The sequence below is a fragment of the Tympanuchus pallidicinctus genome, unplaced genomic scaffold (assembly GCF_026119805.1).
Source record: "Tympanuchus pallidicinctus isolate F22 unplaced genomic scaffold, pur_lepc_1.0 scaffold39, whole genome shotgun sequence".
In the NCBI taxonomy this organism is placed as follows: domain Eukaryota; kingdom Metazoa; phylum Chordata; class Aves; order Galliformes; family Phasianidae; genus Tympanuchus; species Tympanuchus pallidicinctus.
In genome coordinates, this window is record NW_026294757.1 from 1,105,368 (window position 1) to 1,126,426 (window position 21,059).

The following is a 21,059-nucleotide window of genomic DNA, read 5'->3' on the forward strand; positions in this document are numbered from 1 at the left end:
AGGAGGCAATCAGGGTTTAAGGGATTAACGTAATTGCAGCCTTCCCCTCGCCGGGTGCCAAAGCCCCAAAGCAAACCGCCCCCTCGGAGCAGTCTGGCTCCGGCGCCGCGCTGCTCCCCGCGCTCGGTGCAGCCCCCCCAGCGCCCACGGGGGTGACGAGCTTTGCACCTTCCCTAACAGCTCTGCTAACGAGGTGTCCGCTGCCCGGCTCTCATTTCACCAGCAAACACCAGACGGGCTCCGCTGGTGCTGCAGGCAGTGCCGGGCCGTATTGCCGGGATGCCGCGGGCTGCTCTGCCCCCGACCCGCTCCATCGGACTCGTGGACACGTCGGGTCGCCCGTCCTCCTCGTGGTCCCCTTCTCTCTACCCGGGGCCTCAGTTCCCCAAACCCCACACACAACAGACGCTGACGGCTGACGCCATCGGGGTACCCCGAGCCGCTACGCTCACAGCTGATCCCACCTGCAGCTTCGCCCGGGGCTCAGCCGGACCCCCCCCCATCCCGCCCCAGCGTGTTTGCACAGCGGCTCAGGTTGCAAATATTGACCCGTCATCCTCATGTCCGTACTCCCCCATCTGCCCCCCGCTGGCTCCTGTTAATCCCCCCCAACAGTCCCGGGGGGGGAGGAAGGTCCGGCGCCCCCCCGGCCGCGCACGGCTCCACCACGGCTCCGGGATTCGGCTCCGCTTCGCTGCTGCCTCGAAATTGCACCCGCTGCGCTCCCACTGAAAGTTGGGGACGGGTCCCCATCTGCAGTGAGGGCAGCACTGCTGGAGCCGTGCAGAAAAGAGGGCATGCGTGCGTGTGCAAAGGTGTGCAAGGGTGTGCAAGAATGTGCAAGGGTGTGTAAGGATGCGTGCAAACCCGCACCCGCATCGCGCCCTGCCGCCGGCGCAGCGCAGCCCGCGCTCATCCCTGAGCGCCTCAACGCCGTTTCCCAGCAGAGGGGGTATAGCTCAGTGGTAGAGCATTTGACTGCAGATCAAGAGGTCCCCGGTTCAAATCCGGGTGCCCCCTCATTTTCTTTTCTTCTCTCCTTTTTTTTTTTTTTTTTTTTTTTTTTTTTTTTTTTTATGTGAGGATTTCTTCTTTTTTGGACCTCTTTTATCTCCCTTCTTCCCCCCCCCATCAGCAGTAGTTGAGCGGTGGTCGCGCAGTGCCCGCTCTCATCCCGCTGTCCCTGCACAGAAATGCCTCCGGGAGAGGGCAGCTGGCACCGGGACGGGCGGCACGCGTTCGACTCATCAGTTAATTGCAGCATCGGTGCCGTTCATCACCTTCATGAGTCTCACCACGGCGGTGGGGATGAGATGCGGGGCTCTGCCGCTGCCCCCGCCCCTCGGCCAGGACCCCAAAGCCGCCCCCGGAGGGTCTCAGGCTGTGGGTTGCGCGTTTTTGGGGTGAAGACCCGCTGCTCTTCCCGGGGGTCCGGGCTGCACCGCACAGCCGTGCCGGCCCGGGGGGGTCTGCGGGAGCCCGGGGCTGCGGTGAGCAGCCTTGGAGCAACGGGATGCCGGTGAGGAGGAACCGCCCGTGGGGCGAAGGGTGACTGCGGGCGGGATGAGGGATCGCTGCACGTGAGATGAGAGGATGCCGTTCGAGGGATGAGGGCACAGCGCCGGCAGAACCGGGCCCAGCACCCCCCGGCTCGGGCTCTGCCTCCGGCCCCATCCCCACCCCCGGCACCACCCCTCGGCTCCACCCCCGGCTCCGCTCCAGCTCCGGTGGCGGAGCCCCGTGCCCGGCGGGGGCTCGGCGGGTGCCGGCCGCGGGGGGGACCGCGATGCGCGGTGGGGGTCTCATCCTGCTCGGCCTCATCGCGCTGTGCGGGCGGCGCGGTGCGCGGGGCGCAGGTAGGGGCTGGCGCGGGGGGGGCGGGGGGTGAGGTCGGGGGTTGCGGGAACCGGGGGGCTGCGTGGCCGTGGGCAGAGAGCGGCTCCGGCCGTGCCTATCCCGGGGCTGAGGTCGGGTCCGCGTGGCCCACGGTGCGTGGGATGCCCGCAGCCGATGAACCCGCCCGAGGCGTGGGGCTCCCGCACCCAAAGGGAGCTCGACTCGGAGCCGCAGAAGTCGTTCCCTGTCCGTCCGGGGGATCCCCGCTCCCCCGTGCTTCAGTTTCCCCTCCCAGAGGCGCTGGGAGCGGAAACCCAAAACCTCGGGGAGCTGCGTTTTCGGCCCCAACCCCATCCTCACCCCTGGTGCTCCGTCCCAGGGCAGGTATGGGGAAGGCGCCGCTGGAGCGGGTGCCCCGAGTGGAGGGGGATCCCACGGTTAGGGATGTTCCCAGCTCGGATCACCCCCCGCTCGTCCAGGGACGCTGCTGTGCCGCTGCCCCACTGCTGAAGCCCTGCGGCTGCTGTCATTCCCAAGGCTTCGTGCTCCTCTTTGCACACTGCTGTGGGGCTCTGGGCTGCTCTGGGCGCGGATCGGGGGCGTTTTGCCTCCATTCTGACACAGCTGTCCCCCTGCCCAGGGCTGTCCCCGTGCCTTTGGCCACCTCACATCCCTTCCCTGTACCCCATCATAGCGCTGCTCGCTGGGGTTGGGACACTCGTGTCACCAAGTGCGTCACTGCTGGGGTCACATCCCACTGTGGGCTCCGTCCCTCTGACACTGCCTCGCTCCCCCCAGGACCCCCGGAGGGGCAGCGTGGAGCCGGGCAGCCCCAGGGGACTCACATCAGCCAGGACCTGGTGGGACGCAGTCTGGTCATCGACACACTGCTGGACAACGAGACTCGCATTGTGGTGAGCTGGGTGGGGGGGGGTCCAACCCTGCACAAACCAGAGCTATTTCCATTCTGGTGGAGCCTCTGGCTCTGGTTTACTGTGTGGGGCCGGATCCTGGCAGCACAGGGGGTAATTACAGCCTGGGCAGAGGCGGCCGTGCCCAGGGGCACCTGGGGGTCAGCACCGGGGATGCTTTGCCACGTTGCTGTGCTGAGGGCTCTGGGGGTCTCTATGGGGAAGACTCCGTCGTGTTACCGAGTGGCAGCGGTGTCACCTCTGGGTGTAGCACTCGGTTCTCACCTCCTGGATGCACCTGACTGCTGCCCGCAGTGCACTCACTGCTGTCTGTGGGGGGCAGGGGGTGTGGGGCGCATTCCCTGCCATGAGGGTTCCTCAACTCTGTTGAGCTGTGATTCTGGTGTTTTTGTGGCAGCTGAGTGTGGATTCGGGGGGATTAATTCTCACCGTGCAAGGAGTTGCTCTGGGGAAAGGGACCCCAGGGGGAGCTCTGCAGGGTCCCACCGACCCCTGCTGGGGCTGCAGCTCTGTGCTCTGGGACAGAGGGAATGGAAGTGTTTAAAAAAATAGGGGGAAAATAAAAAAGCAAACCACCAAATCCTGACCAGGGAGGGTGAGATTGTTTGCGTGGCTCTGGAGAGGGCATTTCCTGGGGCTGTATGGGTTTGGGGTCACTGCACCTCACCCCAAGCAATGCAGGCTCCGGGTGCAGCAGCTCCGTGAGTTTCCATGCGGTTGAGCATCCAAACTCCCTCCTAATTGCTGCTGTGACCAAAGCAAGGTGGTGGACTTGGGCATCCTGGTGACTCAGTGATGAGCTCAGGAACTCGGCAGCCAAATGCTCTGTGCTGCCCCAGCTCCTCCGCTCCATCCCAGCTCCTTCCAGTAACCCCCCAGGGCTACTGGGAATGCACTGAAATCCGCCGGCTGTGGGGCTCTGTGTGGGGGTTCAACCCCTGGACACCCCACATCCTGGGGTCCCAAAAGCCACACGTCCCATGCACTGGGACACAGTGCTTCCAGCACAGCCACCCCCTTGCCTGTTTTCCATCCCTGAGCTGCCTGGCACCAGGATTGGCTGTTGGAGACTTCTGGAGACTTTGGTGCCTTTATTTGCTCCGCTTCTTGCAGTCACTGCAGCCATAGCTCCCAGCCCCTGGCTCCAAAGCAGTTATTCCTTCCCAGGAAAGCTGCATCTGCTGTGCTGAAGTCCCTCATGAGTCACATCTCCCTCCTGCCAGCGCTGCTTCGGACTCGTGGTTCCTCCACTCCTCTCCAACTGCTCAGCCCCTGCGCTGCTTCGCACGGGGCGTTTCTGTTCCACTTCCATTGCTCTGCACTGAGGTGGTGCCCGTGTGCTTTGCACCCCTGCGGAGATGCATCCCACGGTGCTGATTCTGTCCCTGTCCCCACTGCAGGAGGACAACCACAGCTACTACGTGTCCCGCACCTATGGGCCAGGGGCTGCACGCCGCCAGGGGCTGTGGGTGGACATGGCAGCAGCTGATAGCAGCCACGTGAAGGTCCACGGGATCCTCTCCAACACCCACCGGCAGGCCTCGGTGAGCCCAGGGGGTCCCAGCTGCCATCCATCCTTCCCATGGCGGCATTGGCTGCCCTGTAGCCTTGGGGGAGGCATTTGGTTCTCCCCAGCCCCATCGCTGTGGGGCAGAAGGGGATGAGCCGTGGGGGCGGGGTGCTCCCTCCCAGCCCTCCATCTGCCAGCCTCGGGGGTTGCTCTGAGCTGGGGGTGCCCAGCATCGCCATCAGCTTTCCCACTTTCCGGCTGCTGTCTTCACTCCGTCTCCCTCCTGCAGAGGATCGTCCTCTCCTTCGATTTCCCCTTCTACGGGCATCTCCTGCGGCAGGTGACCATAGCAACTGGAGGTGAGTGGGGCTGGGGAGCCGGGGTTGGGCACGGGCACTGAGCTGAGCCCTCTGCTCTGCTGGCTCAGGTTTCATCTTCATGGGGGACGTCATCCACCGCATGCTGACGGCCACGCAGTACATCGCGCCGCTCATGGCCAACTTCAACCCCAGCTACTCCCGCAACTCCACCGTGCAATACCTGGATAATGGTGAGCCAAGAGAGGGGTGAGGGTGTGGGGAAAGGGCCTGGGGATCAACGCAGGGTGAGGAGAGGTGAGAGGAGTGATCCACTGTGGTGTCCCCCCAGGCACGGTCTTTGTGGTACAGTGGGACAAGGTCTACCTCCAAGGGAAGGAGGACGTGGGCAGCTTCACCTTCCAGGCTGCCCTGCACAGCAGCGGCAGGATCGTCTTCGGGTACAAGGAGGTGAGGGAGAGGGTCTGGGGACCGAGGTGCTGTGGGGCTCAGTGGGGCCGTCTCCATCTCACCCTCACCCTGTGCAGATCCCGGTGCCCGTCCTGCAGATCAGCGCTGCGCAGCACCCCGTCAAGGCCGGGCTGTCTGATGCCTTCATGGTCCTCAACCCATCCCCCGAGGTGCCGGGTGAGTGCCATCCCCTGCCCCGTGTCCCACATCCCTGGGGGGGCAGCTCCTGTGGGTTGAGTGCGTTGTGCTCCTCCCCAGCCTGCAGCCCTGGCCCAGGGGTGCTGCGCTCCGCAGGCCCTGCACTGCTTGCATGTTAACTGCAGCCACCCTGTGAGCATCCAGCTGTGAGACTGGGGCAGAGCAGCACCCATAGGAGAGCAGAGGGATGAGATGAGCAGCTCGGGGTGCTGCCCTCCCCACCCAGAGCACAGCACACGCTGGGCAATGCGCGGCGCATGCCAGCAGGATGCAGCGCATGCATGTGTGTGCACACTTGTTGCACGTGATGTGAGCTCCAGTGCCAGCAGGACGCAGCACACACGTGTCTGCACACGTGTCCCACACGTGACACACGCTCCAGGCACGGGGCGAGCCGGATGGAAGGGCTGCTGCAGCCTCTCCCTTCCCCTCCTGTACACCAACCACGCTCCTCGTGCTGCGCCCCGCGCCACACTTTGCTCGTTATTTCTGGAGCCAACCATCTGGCCCTCGTTTATTACCCATTCACAGCAGTTTGCACGGAAACCTCAGGGGCTGCTGCCCCCCTCCCCATGGGCTCCTAGGGAGCAGCGAGGGATGAGGGAGGGAATGGAGCTGGAAGGGAGGCAGGGATGGGGATGGGCTGAGCGGGGCTGGACCGCGTCCGCCTTGGAGTCCTCTGGGGAGAGGGAGCAGAGAGCTCCCAGCTGCTCATAGAGAAGTGAGGAAGGGGATTTCCGTGCCCTGAACCCCCAGTGTTGCTGCTTGGCTTCCCCTGCTGGGAAGAACCCCAGTGGCAGGGGGTGACCGAGGGGGGCTCACATCTAAAGCAAAGCTCCCGCTGCAGAGTCGCGCCGCCGGACCATCTATGAGTACCACCGTGTGGAGCTGGACACCAGCAAGATCACCAACATGTCTGCTGTGGAGTTCACCCCGCTGCCCAGTAAGCCATGGGGACAGGGTGGCACTGGGGCTGTCCCACGGGGCGCTTCGTGGGCACCGTGTGGCTCCAGCATCCTGCTGAGCAGCCATGCTGTGAGTGCTCACATCTACATGCATGGGGGAGAGCAGGCCATGGATATGGAGAGGGAAATACATCTGTCCTGGGCTCACCACGGAGAGCAGGATGCTTACTGCTGGGCTGGGAGCAGCCTGGTCCCACCACGTGCTGCGGGCACCTCCAGCCTATTGCTGTGCTCTCTCTGCAGCTTGTCTCCAGCACCGGAGCTGTGAGGTGTGTGTGAGCTCCACGCTGACCTTCAACTGCAGCTGGTGCCACGTCCTGCAGAGGTACTGGGATGGGTCACTTCTGCCTTTCCTCTTGCTGGAGATGTTCCTGTAGCCAGGACAGCACTCTGCACCACAGGGCCGATCTCTGCTGTTGCTGAGGGGTTTTTAGTGGTTTTCCTTTTTTTGTGTGATGCTGGCAGTGGCTCACGGTCGGTGGTTTGGTGGTGGCCTGACCTCAGGGCACAAGTTGGAGGAGCCGCTTCCCGAGGGTGGAGCTCAGTCCCAGGGCGGTGGTGCGGAGCTGGGACAGCAGTGGGATGGATGGATGCTGATGTCAGCGGGATTTGGGTGGGATCCACTCCATGCTGGGGCTGGGATTTGGACCAGATTGAGTTGAGGTCCCAGACATCGAGGGACTGCGATGCCCCCGGCCACGGGGACAGCCCCTGACCCAGGGATGCTGCTCTGCCCTCCTTCCGCCACAGCAGGAGAGCCACAGTTGAGGCTGTGCAGCACCGGAATGTAGAGCTGGCAGCAGGGGAGGGGACCCACTAACACAGATCCTCGTGCACCGTGCAGGGGCTGCTTCACCCAGCTCTGCTCAGGCTGCATCCTGGCTGTGCGCCCATCACATGTGCAGCGACTCCATGAGGCCTCAGCAGGGACAGGGGAGGGCTGGGGGCACCTCGTGCTGTTTGCTGGCTCTGCTCTTATCACCCCTGGGACGCTGAAACCTCGCCGCCCGGGGGCTCCCAAAGGCCACAGAGCTGCCTGGGTCCCTGTTTCTGTGGCTGGTGCTTCCCCGACATCATTTATAATTTCTTTAATGTGCTTTTCCTGCCCAGATGTTTCTGGGGAAAGGAAAAAAAAAATCCACAAACAAACCCTTCTGGAGCTCACGGCCTTGGCGCAGAGCGCAGGGAATGGAAACTCACGCTGTCTCTGTATCTTTTTCCTATCTCTCTGCTTCTCTGTTTTCCTTGGAGAAGCAGCGCTGACCATTTTCCACCTCCGTCAAGAGGAACCTTTGGGTCCTTCCAACACAGCTGCACTGGAATCCCCACAGCTTGCATGTAACCCTTCCACCGCGCCGTTCCTCTCACTGCCTCTGCAGCATTGCTGGGCATCTCAGGGGCTGCACCGGAGCAGCAGACGTGCACTGCTGCTCACTCCATTGCTGCTCTGCATCCCAACCTGCTGGGTTTAATGTCCCCTTTCACTGCAGGTGCTCCAGTGGCTTCGACCGGCACCGCGAGGAGTGGCTGTCCTATGGCTGCGCCCAGCAGGTAGGGCTGGGGCTCGGTGCTGGGAGTGGGGCTGGGTGACAGCAGGCACATCCCAATGCCAAACCCCACTCTGAGCTCTGCTCGGCCGCAGGATGCGCACAGTGTCCCTCCAGGTTGCCCTGCTCTGCTACAGGACGTCCATGCATAGCAGACATCCCCCCTTCTTCCATGGGGAGAGCCCAGAGATGCCCCAGCTGTGCCCAGCCCTCGGAGCACACAGGGCTGTTGGCTCCTCTCCTCCCTCCATGTGACTCCGATCCCCTCTAAGAAAGAAGGAGTCGGCCTTTAGGATTTGATGTAATTTTTTTTTATGTCCTTGTCAGCACATCTCCACGTTGTCCAAAGTTGTTTCTTTGTCTTGGAAAGATCCGACCAAACATCTGTTTCTGCTTTGGTGTTTTGTTGTTTTGGCGATTTTATTTTTTTAACAATATATATTTTTTTCCATTTTTCCTCGCTGAACACTCATCCTCGTTCTCTGTTTACCAAGAGAGAGGGAAAAGGAGGTCACGGGACCGACGCTGAGGGCCTGTGATGCAAGCAGGGCAGGCTGTCACCAAACCTCCACCACCTCCCCCAACCCACCACCCCCAAATCTCTCCCACATCACCCCCCACCCCAATTTCTGCCCCTTCTGGGCTGTATCCCTCCTCCCAATCCTTCTCCAGCCCCACGGCGATGCCTCCAGCCCCGCTGTGTCCCCCCAGGCAGCTGCCAAGAGCTGTGAGGACTTAGCAGAGGACGACCGCTACTCGCCGCCCCCCGACGGCTCCTCCTCGCCGCTGGATGAGGACATCACCACCCCCACGGCCTCGCTCTTCATCGACAGCCTCACTACAGAAGGTGGGACGCTGTGGGAGCGACGATGCTCTGAGGGTCGGGGCTGGCAGTGGTGCAGCAGAGCTGTGTGATTGCTTGGGAGCACGGAAAGCTCCAAATAAAGGCCCCCGTTTCCCCCGAGACGCCCCAGTGCTAAAGCTTGATAATCCCATTAACGCAGGGCTCGCTCCTCGGCAGGTATCGCTTCAATTTTGCTGCTTAATAGTCCCTAACGCAAACTGCTAATTAGAATAAATAGAAAGGAACATTAGTAATTGTCCTTCGGCGATGGGAAGGAGCTGGGGGGGAATGGAGCACGGGGCTGACGGAGCCGACTTTGAGAGGAGCGAAGGGAGGAGGGGGGAAGGCGACACCACCACTGAGATTATTTTCCAACTCCACGCCGATTCTTGGAGAAAAGAACAAGAGCCTTTCTGTGACACGGTCAAGCGTGAAGTTAATTTGTAATCTTGGAAGCAAACAAACAGCCAGCTGCACCGGGCAGCAAATTCGACGGGAGCGGAGCAGCGGAGGGACGATGAGGATGGGTCCCCACTCCTCTGCGTCTCCCACTCTGCGTCCTTTGGAGAGTCCCACATCTGCAGTGCTGGCCCAGAGCTGTGGCCCACAGGGGGCTGAGCCCCGTCCTCATGCAGCCTGGTGGCTCTTGAATGAGAGGGAAAATGGGACCGGGCGTCGGACCCCCATGAGGAACATCTGTGGAGCAACAGAGCCCCCCAGGTCGGGTGGGGAGTGCCGGCAGCGCAGCCAAGTCAGCCCAGTTCCCCTCGTTGCTCTGCCTTGCTGAGTTCCAGGGCTGCTCCCCAGGTGTCTGTGCTGCAGGCGGCACCTCTGCGAAGGAGGGGACGCCAAGCAGTGTGTGCTTATGGTGGTGTTTTATTGCTTGGGGGGGGGTCCTTCTCTCCCTGCATTTGGAAATGCTGGGGGTGGGTGCTGGCAGTTCCCGAGTACGGAGAGGAGCACAGAAAGCATCTCAGCAGGCTGTTTACTATTTTTGCCCCTCGTTTCTTCTTTCAGACGACACGAAGCTCAACCAGCACGCAGGCAGTGAAGGTAAGGCCCCGCCGCGTCTCTGCCTGGAGAGCTGTGATCAGTCAGCAGGGTGAAATGGGGACTTGAAAGATGCAATCAAGATAAGAATCTGACTGTCCTTCCTCTGATGAATACTGCTTCAGGTTGTGTAACGTGAGAGCTGGGGCTGATCTGTTTTACCCTGATGCCTTTGTCTGCACTTCCCACTTTTCTTGGTGAAGGAGGACTGTGAGCTTTCTCTTTCTACGCAACTCCCTTTCCTTGCTTTTATACCAGGTCCTTTTCCTTCTGAATTTCCCCAGCTGTGCCAAATGGCGCCGTCAAGTTCAAATGTAAGCTGTCCTTGCCGTGAGCCCAGCTCTGCCTCTTTCATCTCTGTGCCCCTCAATTGCAGCAGCTGAATTTTCAGCCCGGTGCAAAGCAGAGCCCAGCCCTCTTCATTGCAAGCAGCTCCTGGAAGTTAAATTGGCTAAAAAGTGGGTGCAGCATCAGTGCCAGTGCAGGCACGGGGCCTTTGAAACACATGAGCTTCCCAGGCTCAGCCAAATTGCTCCCCGAATGGCCGGTAATGTCACTGCTGATCTATGCCACATACAGGCTCTGGAGCTCTGTGCAATGGAGTATCCATAGCCGAGGGCAGGGGTGAGCTGCAGGGCTGTGGGTAAGGGGCTGAGCAGCCCCCTGCATATGGCTAATGGCTTTCTGTCTGAGCGAGCAGCCAATGTACGAGGAATAGGGATTGGATGGAGGGGTGAAATATTACACGGTCATCATTTAATCCTCTTTCTTTGCCAGCTGTTGGTATCATCTAGGAGGGATGCTGGGGCTCAGCCCCCAGCTCTCCATGCATCTCTTGTTGAGCCAGGCTGGGTGCTCAGCCCCAGTGCAGGTCTCCAAGCATCCTGCCTTGCTTTTCCTGAGCCCTCAGCCCACTTCCGAGCCCAGCTGAACCCTTTTTGCAGGTGTGGGAAGCGACCTTCCTTCCGATGAAGTGGGTGCCCCGATTCACACCGGGACGATCGTGGGCATCGTGCTGGCTGTGCTGCTCATTGCAGCCATCATCCTCGCTGGGATCTACATCAACAGCCACCCCACCTCCAACGCCGCCCTGTTCTTCATAGAGGTGAGTGGGGAACTTTCTCTGGTCCCATCCCAACCCTCCAGAGCAGAGCACAGAGGAGAGGATGTGGGTAGATTGCACACCTGAGGCTCTTAGCATCGTCCTGCAGTCACAGCCAAGTCCCAAGCGCTTTAAACTTAGGCTCATTCCCACCCACGCTGCTTTATTTTGCGCTCTCTCAGGTGCTTCCATTCACACCTTGCCTTTTCTCCCCATTCAATCTCAGCCTCTCCTGCCTGGGATTGCTGCCTTTTCAGTTGCCCAGCTGGATTTTGTCAACTAAAATTGTCAGGCTTTGCTGATAGATGTCATGCCATCAGCTGCTGTGGCAGTGGTGGTGCGAACGCTCGAAATGGCAGATTTTAATTCTCAGGAAGATGGGGGGTCTGACAATCTCCATCTGCTGCTAAAAGCCCGAGGAGTGCAGGGCAGCAGCAGGCTGAGTCCTGGCACAGGAGCCGTGATGCAGAGCCCTCACCTCTCCTTGTCACCCACTGCCTTTTTCCTCAAGCACTCATCTCTCCTCCATCTGTCCCAGCTGCAGAGGATCGATCTGTGGCCTTTATCAGTTCATCACCTGACGATGTTTGGTGCATTTATCCTTGCAGCACCCAACCGGGATGCAGTGCAGCCGTCCCTGCGCTGCAGATGGCAGAGAGGTGCAGGGGTGACCCTCCGTGGCCGCCCCATCCGTTCCCCTTAACAGCACGCCCTTGTTCTGGCACTGATGTGGGATCTCCCTTCCAGTTTCCTTCTGTTCTGCTCCCTCTGTTCCCCCTATCGGGGAGATGCTCAGTGAGACTGATGCATTGTAACAAACTCCTTCGAGCATAAATCATTCTTTCCTTTTCCAAACTCTCACAAAGATAGCATTGTTTCGGGGCTGAGCTTTGAGTTTCCGGCAGGCTTGGCTTGAAATGCTGCTCACAGCTTCTGATGGCTTTTTGTTCCTGTCCACAGCGAAGGCCCCATCGTTGGCCTGCCATGAAATTCCGCAATCACCCCAACCGCGCCACGTACTCCGAGGTGGAGGCAGGCAGCCATGAGAAGGAGGGCTTCGTGGAAGCAGAGCAGTGCTGAGCACTTCTCTCCCTGCACCTCTGACCTGCCACGTCTCAAGTGTTGGAGTCTCCTGTTACCCTATTGCAAAATCTTTCCCCTGGTGGAAAAGAAACAGCAAGTCGAGGAAAAAGACCCAACGGAGCATTGAAGAGAAGGAGTCGGGGCTCTTTCCTCTCCCAACCAAGCACCAGCTTCTCTTCTCTGCTCTGGAAGAAAGGAAAACCTGTTTTGTTTTAAGAGCAAAACCCTTCCAAGGATTCACCTTCAGAACGTTTGTGAGCCGTTGGCTCTGAGGCACTTTCTGCCATCCAGTTAGTTTACTCAGTTACAAGCTGTGACTCTTACCCGAAAGGAACCAGAGGCTGAAGGGAAAAATCACCATCTTGGGTTCCTTCAAAACATCTTCGTGGCCACACATCAGCAGGAGCAGGGGAGGTTTTGCAGGCAGAGGATGGGGACGGAGCTCGGCCATGGTGACACCTGGAGGTCGATCCACGCTCACTCATGGGAGCTTCCCATAATAAGCAGTGAAGGCAAACGTGCCTCGATATCAGTGCAAATCTGAACAACGCTTCGTTAACAGCCTCGGATTTGCAGCCTGCTGAAGTCAGTGGATTTCCTATGGCTTCTTTTTGCTGTGTCAGTGATGGGCCCTTGGTCTGCACCCACGCTGACACCGTGGGTCCAGAATCCGACCCTCTCTGAGGGGCTCAGCTCTGCACCTCCAGGGCAGCTCTGCCCTCTGTGCCACCCGGCTCATGACAAGCTGCAGCAATGCTCAGCCTGCTTCCATCAGTGCAGTCCTGGGTCCCAAACTGGGGAGAGGTGGCACGAAAATGAGAGAGAAGGCCAAAGTCCAACGTCAGGTACAGTTTTCTTCCTCCTACCAAAAAAAAGAGCATTGGTTATATGGCTTTTTTGGTTTTTTTTTCTCCTTATCTTTTGATCCTCTGTTATTTATTCTGATATCATCTTTGAAACATATTTTATCCACTGGCTGGTTCGGCTGTCACCGGTGGCGATGGCTGCCAAAGGCAGGGTCTGTCTAATTAATGTTTTCCTTCTCATCTGCTGAATTTATATAGCCATTAAAGATAAATATGGATGCTCTGTGGCATTTAGACCCTAGATTATACTTCCTCATACGTAGCCACGAGGGAGACTTTTGCTGCATCTTATTATGGCATAAAGGCACCAAATGCTTTCACAGGGAAAGCCAGGCTGGGTCGTGCCGAGTTGTTACGACCCAGGCAGTCTCTCTTCAGATGTATTTTGAAGACAAACCTTATTTCCAAACAAAGCTTTCGATGGGAAGGTGGTTTGTTCCCCTGTTTCCCTGAAGTAGAAAGAATTCAGAGGAACGCTGTCATTTCGTTTTTGCCCCGGATGGTTATGAGCTGGTAAGGAATTTTCCCTGGATTTCCACCTCTTCAAATAATGGCCCTATTGGTAGTGATTTCCTTAGTATGCACACACAAGGTTTGTAGGTATTCCTCTTTAGGTCTTTTATGCACAACAAGGTTTTTAGGTATTCCTCTTCCCCCACAGCCCCTAAGATGCTAGGTAACAGCCAACACATCTGAAATGCTGCACGTTTAAAAGAAAAGAGACTTTAAATGGAGTGCGATGGAGCTGTATAAATCACTGCAGCCAGAACCTTAAAAGGGTTCCAAAGAGGATCAGATACTCAGGTGGAGAAAAACAACATCCGAGTGCCATAGCACGGAAGTGACTGAGATACGTGGAGCGCGCTGCAGGACTGATGTCGAGTTCTGAGTGCCTGCAGTCAGAAAGGCTTCATTTTTTTGTTGTTTCTTTTCTTTTCTTTCTTTTTTTTTTTTTTGTCCCCTCCTTAAAGCAAAGCAGCCAAACCAAAGCAGGCTGTGCTGCGTGCTGTCAGGTGTGTGCTATCAGCTCGACCCGGGGCACAGCAGTGAGGCTCTGCCTGCAGCCATGCCCTGTGCTGGGGTCCTGGCAGGCAGCGCACAGCTCAGCAGCTCAGCAGGCCGTGCTGTGCCACCCATCCAACCTTCCAGGAGCTCTGGGTGCTCGGAGCTCACACCTGGGAAGCCCACGAGCCAGCAGGCACCAACCTGCATTTCCTTTGCACATGGCACAGAAGAGGTCGTCTGTTAAAACCCAGCTGTCACGTTGCTGTTGCCTAGAAGAAAGAGAGCGATGTCTCTACCAGCACTGCTCTCCTGCTGGCCCTGTGTGTCCCATCACCAGCCTGGGACAGGGGCTCATCCTGCCCTCGGATGCTGAAGAACACGATGAGGACAACCAGGACATGAAAAGCAAACCCAGAACCTTTCCATCACGGCTTCTCTCAAGAACTGAAGGCCTACCTTCCACATACTTGAATTTACAGCACAGTCGGACTCTTTAGGGGGACTAAAGGCACTTTAACTGTCTTTCAATGCAATGTATTTACTGTGGATTATCTGCATGGAATATAGTCTTAATATTAAAAAAAAAAAATCTTCCTTTTTGGACTGCTTTGTTTTCAAATTAAGGATTATTAGTTATGCTTATGCAGGCTTGGAAGCACAGCCTGAATTATTCTCATCCTGTGTGCTTTTAAAGGCCTCTGTAAGAACACAAAGACCTTTTCTAAAGGCATTTGGGTTTCAGTAATAACACATCTTATCAGGAGGTGTTCCCAGGACGTATCAAGGATAAAAGGGCTGTAATTGAGGTTTGCACCAAGGCTGTAATTTTCTTCTAATTTTATCTGCTCAACTTGTTGAGGATTTTAGAAGCCTTTTCAGCTCAAACAATGAGATTTGCCTGTTCCATCCGACTTCCTCTAGTCAGGTTTAGTGTTTTGATCCCTGCCCTTGCACCAAAGGATTCCATAAATGCAAATCACCTTCAAAATCCCTGATCTGAGAGCTCTGGTTCCCACCTCCAGCTCTGGGTTCTCTTCACGGCTGCAGGAGAACAAATCAACACCATGGATTAACAGAAGGGTTATGAACCAACCTTCCTGTGCCCCCCATCCCGTTCATCCCCCTCCCCGGGTGCCTTTTCCAGCATTGGGAGAACAGTGCTCACACGATACAGCCATAAGGGAATTGAAATGTGAGCAAAGATCTCCACCAGTGCCACGTTCTGGTTATTTTTATGAGCAGAGAAGTAGCAGATTTATAATTGGAACACAGACAGCGAGCAAAAGCTTTATATAATGCAAATAAGGGGGGAAAAAATGTAAAAATCAGCTCTCCTAAACAGCTTTCACACCAAGCATCACCCCCAAAGCAGGGAAAAAAAACACTGCAGCCATCCCACAAACAAAGGGTTCATGTCTTGGAAACGCAAATGCAAGCTCAGATACTGAGCAGGCTGAGCCATAGTGAATGGCTGTGGAAGCAAACAGGGAGCAGCCTGCTGCAAAAGGGCCCTTGGGTGGGGGAATGGAACCCTGAATGGAGGCACAGCTCTGGAGCTGCACTGTGCGAGAGCCACAGAATGAAGCTCTGGTTACAGCTGGGAACACTGGGGCTCCTGAGGTCCTTGCTTCGTGTTCAACGCCTGTGACTTGGGTTTCCTTGTCTAGAAAGCAGGAATGGGAATGATTTCCTTTCTCACAAATTGTGAATTTGCTAGCAGTAATACTAAAACAAAAGCAAAGTACTTACAGATGCTCAGGAGTGGTTTTCAAGGGGAAAAGCATTACTTGCTTAGGTGGCAGCACAGCATCACTCGTGTGCCCATCTCAGGAGGTGGCTGCTTCCATAACCCCCAAAAATCCATTGGGAATTCACCTTTTTCTACAGCCCCACAAAAGAGAATCAACAGATTGAACAGGGATGAAGACGTGTGCACTGGTAGGGGCTTGGTAATGAAGAACATCACTGCAGAGGCTGACTTCTCACACACCTACCTCACACGCTTCCCCCTCTGCTGCAAAAATCACTCCCACCACTGCTGTTACATTTCTGCTGCACGCTTCACCCAGAAAGATGCCAGGTTCCCGCATCAGCAATGCTTGTAGCACATCTCCCTGCTGCTGGGGGAACTGCACTGGGCTCTGAGCACAGCAGCACTGACTGTGCAGAGACACGAGGCAGCAATGCAGCGCGGCAGCAGAGGTGGCTCAGAAGGGAAGAACAGATCGAGGCGCGTCGGAGGTGATCATCCAGACTGAGGTGTACCTTGAGATGGAACCTTGCTCGTGGAACCTTGAGATTCACCACCTCCTGCTGGCTCAGCAGAACACTTCTCTCTTCTCTTTAACAGGAAATGGGTTCTGTTTCTCATTTCCAGAGGGAGGACAAGAACCTCCCAGCGCTGCGCTGCCAGAATGGAGCATTTCCACCCAATGCCACCCAAATACCCATGGAAGATCAATTTCCTGCATCATCAATGCACCCCCCCTATGGAAACAAGGATGTTCTTGGTGCTTCTTCAAAGGAATAATGGAACTCACCAACATGCTCTGTCCAAAAAAGCTGCTAAGATGATAAAGCAGGGCTGCACTGGCTGCAGTAACTTCCTCTCAGCCATGAAGCTTCCCATGGCTCCAACGGATAATTATCTCCGTGTTGTGCTGACAGGTTCCCATCTGTTTAGGGCTGAATGCTGCATCTTAAAAAGAAACAGAAAGGAAGAGCCCCAGTCGCACGCTGACAGGTTTGCTCAGCTCTTCAGAAAACCCAAGGAACACAATTGGGGATGCTAATTAATTCCTGGTAATCCACTTCTCTTCTTGTGTGTGTCCGTATCCATTTCTCTGCAAACGGGGAAGATGCAGAAAAGCCAAAGATGGGAATAACATAAAGATCATTTCTAGGGAAGGAGCAGACAGGAAGGCTTAGAGATCAGCTCAGGGAATGCTGAGGTGTGAGGCGAATCCCAAATATCCAACCAAGGATGAGCAACGTGCACAAGGGACAAACCTGAGCCCTTCTGCATCCACCTCGTGCTCCCTCAGCCCGTTTCCTCTATCTGAACACTCGGCTCAGGGCTGCCATGCTGTTTCCAAGTGACCCCGAGGAAGCCCTCAGCCCTCCTGCTCCACTTGGGTGAGGGCAGCCCTCCTCCACAGGGCTCCTCGAGCAGCTTTAAGGCACACAGAGCAGTTGGAGACCCTTGGCAGAAAGGCAGTGTAGGGGGACAGAGCATTATTAACTCCTCTCAGCTGCAACCACTGCCCCAAAGCGAGGTAGAAGAGAAGGAGAAAATGGCAAGTCCTAGCATTCAACCCATTCCTGCCCTCCTTCCTCACAAGCTCCAGACTACGGCACTTAAAACCCAGCGACGAACAAGGACAGATGGAAACTCCAGGCAGTGTGAAGGCTCTGTTATGCTTTCCTGTAGCCCTAAGCGTCAGCAGGATGCCACTCTGTTCTGATACTGCAGCGAGGACGCGGACGATGCAGCACCACCAGCCAGGATCAGAGCACCAGGCCAGGTGTCATCTCGACCACTCAGTGCATGGAATGCATTAAGTAAATACTCGTAATTTGTTCTCTGTTTGCCTATTTGGTCGTGTTTTCGATTCTCTTTGTTTCTTTAAATTCCTGCACAAATCCCATCCATATTGCCGTGTTCTGTAAGCAAGATAACATGAAAACAGGACACTGCATTATCAGAATTCATCTTCTCAGCAGATCCAACAGCTCCAGAGGTCTGGGCCAGGACCCTGGGATATGCACACAGCACTGCCTCTCAGACCTATGCCATTTGTCAGCCTTCAAAGAGAACTGCAGACCCAAGAGGAGACGATAATGTGAATTAATTGAAGGGATTGTACAAAACAGGGCCTCCATCCCCTCCTCACCCTTGCACACCGCACAGAAGAGCTGGATGAACCAACCGCCCCCTGCTAATTGCACGCTTCTATCATCCCACCCTGAAGCACCAACACTTTTCTGCTCAGGGATCCCCAGCCAACCAGATGATTTGCACCTGGTTACGTCTTTAAATACTGATATTATCACAGGGTTCTGCAGCGTTTGCCTTGACTGTGTAATGATGGAGAACTGCGCTGCTCTCCTGGGGCCAAAAATTCAGATCATAGATGAAGGAATTTAACAGCACGCTTGAACACTGCATTCCCATCCACCTCGCAGCTTCCCGTGACTGCAGCAGCACCATTACCCTCCTTTCTAAAGCTCAATTGTACTTTTTCCTTATTAGCTTTCATCCCGTCAGCCCAAAGCAGCTTACAAACATCAGCTGGGATTGCAGAACCTCAAATAACAAGGCAAACCAACAACGCCGTGACTCACTCAACCAGCGTAAAACAAACACAAGATAACGCCGTCACCACACAACGCGACTTCATTTCCAAACCTGGTGCCACCGTTGCTATCATTAATTATGCCAGTCATTAAGTAGCTGGACATAGGAAGCCCTTAAGCCATTGCCAGGCTCCAGAAAGACACCGCAGGAGGAGGGCACTCCATATCCACCCCGAGCAGCATTGGTGCAAATGGACGCACGGGACAAGCTGATGGCCTGGCACCCCTCAAAAGCAGCTCTGTTACTGTTTGAACCTTTCAGTTCTCTTTATCTCACAGTCAGGAGCCGCTCAGCTCCACCATTTTAGAACTGCTCGGAGGTGAGGCTCACGGGCACTGCGCTGAGGGGCTGGTGGGTGATCTCAGAGCTCTTTTCTAACCCTTATGATTCAAATAAAGTTCTAGAGGAAAAGAAACATCAACAAACCAACACCCTCCCCCCCCCTCCCCCCTCAAAAAACCCCACACATCACCGTGTCAGCAGAAAAACACGTTGGGAGAAGAGCACAAAAGCAGCTGCAGCCCTCTGCTGCCATCGTATGGGAAGGAGCAGCACCAAGGCCTCTCCCCAGGGCTCCAGCTGCCCTTCCCCAGAGAGACGCGGGTTTCCAGACAGCCCTGAGAAGAAATAATATTAAGAATCAGTTTGTTGGCGAGCACGGCTTGCTGCTTCAACAAAACAGCGTCTCATGTGGTTTCCCGTCCGCGCAGCAGCACCGTGCCCCGTGCCATGCAACAGGGCAGTTTGTAACCCCTGCAGCAAGGAAGGTTGTTAGCAGGGGCAGACGGTGCCACGTGGCTGCTATAGGCAAACCCAGCAGCCTCCCGCGAGGGACGCACGTGGAACACACCGTGCGTTTGGGGGATGCAACCGGGTGAACTCGGGGCCTCGCAGCAGCCACCCACTGCAATTTGGGGCCGAGACGAGGACAGCACGCATCTACAGCCACCAGAAAGCCGTGGCAGGGCTCCTCAGCCCGCTGCAGGAGCCGGGAACCGCACGGACCGAGCCGCCTTATGGCGCTGAGCTCTGAAATGGAGGCTCAACGGCAGTCTTGCGTTAATTATTCATAAGGGGGCGCGGCCACGAGAGAGACGTTGCTGTACAATATGTTAATTAATGATGATGGAGGCGTGGCCACGCGAGAGGACGTTGTGTTGCACCTATTGATTATTCATGAGGGGGCGTGACCACGCGAGGACGTTGCTGGAAGGGGCGTGGCCTCGAATCAAACAGAAGGCGGGGCCCAAAGGGCGGGAAGGACTCCGGAGGGGTCTGGGCTGCTGAGGGGAAAAGGCGGGAAAGTAATCCCCGCCTGTAATTAGGAGGGGAAGATTATGGCCAACGCTTCCGAAGAGCTGGAATAAAACGCTTCAGCGCCCTCTGAAACGCCTGGTGTTACAAGGCTGGCCTTACAGAGAACCGGCGCCCTGAAAAGGGAAGTGTTTGAGCTGGGCCTCCACATACACCGAATACACGTTTGGGTTTAACGAATAAAAAGACGCTGAAGCGCACAAACACAGCCTGCCCCACACTGAGCCCGGCAGGCGCTGAGGGGCTCAAAGAGGGCAGCGAGGCCCCGCAGAATCGCCACAGAACGCATTTAGATGCGCGAATGAAGCGGGTTCGTTTCCCCTCCAGGTGTGTGGGGCGGCTCGGCGCTGTGGGAGCCCTGTGTGCTGCCCTGCGGCCTGGCGCTGCGCCTCGGCCTCAGGGCCCTGAGGAGCACCAATGAAAGGCCCAGCACCACGAATAGACAGAAATTCATCACAACAACGACAATACTAATGATAACAATGAGAGAAGCGGGTGTTTTCTTGCTCCTGCAGAGATTCCTGTGCTGTCGCTCCACTGCCGCCCTCAGACCGTCCCCATCACAGCTGTTCACTAATTGGGGTTTTTACTGCACTGCTTTGCGCCACCAAAGAGCAGCAATAAAAACACCCTTCCCGTCAGTCTGGGCCGCTGGGTAACAGCACTGACATCCAGGGCAGTTTTTTTGCCGTCCCTCACTTGAATTCATGCACTTCCCTGAGGAGGAAAAGCAGTAAATTCCTGCTAATATTTGAGGCGATTGGTTTTATGTCACTGGCTGTGAGTGAGGGGAATGGAGAGGATCCAAACCAATCCCCAAAGCAAACAAGCTTTTGTAACAAGTGTTTGCCAAAGGCTAACAGGGGGCTGGGGAAAATATCCGTGGGGCTGAAGGGCGTCCATTAGCAGGAATTTAGCGACTGCTTGAGGACGGGGAAGGTTGTATAGGAGATAGGAAGTTGATGCTTTCGGCCTTGTAAACAAATTAGGTTATAGCAACAAATAAGATGAACCTTCCTGGACAGTGCTATGGGTTGAGCTTGTTAAATATTTACCGTTTACCTTTCGATTTCCAGTCTCCATTAAGCAGTTCTCTAAACAAGCGGAGTCCCAGCAGCAGATGGAGGTACACAGAGCATTGCACCGCTCTGGCTGAATTCCCTAAGAAATAAAAAACAAGCCAGAGAGGAAGCAAGGAGGAGCTTTTCTGTTTATCTGGGGGTGATTTCTTGAAGGTTCTTACAGGCTTCTTGGAAATTGCATCCATTTTCTATCTTTCGCTTAAGCAAAGCCTAGTGAAACATTCATTCTGGTGCAGATACATTTGCTTCTGGTGCTTGCGGAGCTACAAAATATAAGCTGTCTGTGCTAAGATTGTAACATAGCTACACTAAAAATGTTTCCAGCAAAGCAGGACTCCCTCTCATGGTCGATGCCGACCCCGTTGCCCTCAGCAGAGCCCAGCTGTAACACTTCCACTGGAATGCCCCGCGTCCTTTCTGTTGTCAGTACAGACAGAGCTTCCATTGTGGACGTGGTGTATCACAGAGGCCCGGCCTGCGTGCTTCAGCAATAAATACGAGGGATGTTTGGAACTTGTTTTCTGTAATTTTGGTAAATTTTTGATCTTTCAAACAACGGAGTCTATTCTCTGAGCACATTTCCCACTGATAGTAACTGGGA

The 21,059-nt window shown here is 56.0% G+C and overlaps 1 protein-coding gene, 1 long non-coding RNA gene and 1 other non-coding gene across 5 annotated transcripts; 2 read left to right on the top strand and 1 right to left on the bottom strand.

The window, feature by feature from the left end:
* The first annotated feature begins 948 nt into the window (after window positions 1–948).
* TRNAC-GCA (transfer RNA cysteine (anticodon GCA)) lies at window positions 949–1,020 on the top strand. Its single transcript has one exon. It is a non-coding gene; the product is annotated as a tRNA-Cys (tRNA).
* A 710-nt stretch (window positions 1,021–1,730) lies between these two features.
* On the top strand, window positions 1,731–14,596 carry PLXDC1 (plexin domain containing 1). 2 transcript variants are annotated; one of them, XM_052700083.1, is made up of 14 exons: window positions 1,731–1,856; window positions 2,635–2,750; window positions 4,169–4,312; window positions 4,568–4,637; window positions 4,706–4,828; window positions 4,927–5,045; window positions 5,123–5,222; window positions 6,091–6,186; window positions 6,452–6,533; window positions 7,699–7,759; window positions 8,428–8,602; window positions 9,617–9,652; window positions 10,594–10,754; window positions 11,712–14,596. In XM_052700083.1, exons 1-14 carry the CDS (start codon window positions 1,787–1,789, stop codon window positions 11,829–11,831), a joined length of 1,473 nt encoding a protein of 490 aa, XP_052556043.1. In that variant the 5' UTR covers window positions 1,731–1,786; the 3' UTR covers window positions 11,832–14,596. The 2 variants fall into 2 exon arrangements, with proteins under 2 accessions (XP_052556043.1, XP_052556044.1); XM_052700084.1 differs by having other exon boundaries at window positions 8,467–8,602.
* On the bottom strand, window positions 12,583–19,083 carry LOC128089063 (uncharacterized). Of its 2 annotated transcripts, XR_008210440.1 has the most exons (5): window positions 18,913–19,083; window positions 18,535–18,679; window positions 16,246–17,368; window positions 14,686–14,746; window positions 12,583–12,696 (listed from the first exon to the last, which is right to left on the bottom strand). It is a non-coding gene; the product is annotated as an uncharacterized LOC128089063 (long non-coding RNA). The 2 variants fall into 2 exon arrangements; XR_008210439.1 differs by having other exon boundaries at window positions 18,535–19,083.
* Between the last annotated feature and the right edge of the window lie 1,976 nt (window positions 19,084–21,059).

Bases quoted from the DNA above. Each gene is read 5' to 3' on its own strand.
- PLXDC1 (XM_052700083.1), top strand. From the start codon at position 1,787: ATGCGCGGTGGGGGTCTCATCCTGCTCGGCCTCATCGCGCTGTGCGGG. The intron at 6,534-7,698 runs GTACTGGGATGG...CTTTCACTGCAG, and splicing joins TGGTGCCACGTCCTGCAGAG to GTGCTCCAGTGGCTTCGACC. The intron at 10,755-11,711 runs GTGAGTGGGGAA...TCCTGTCCACAG, and splicing joins CCGCCCTGTTCTTCATAGAG to CGAAGGCCCCATCGTTGGCC.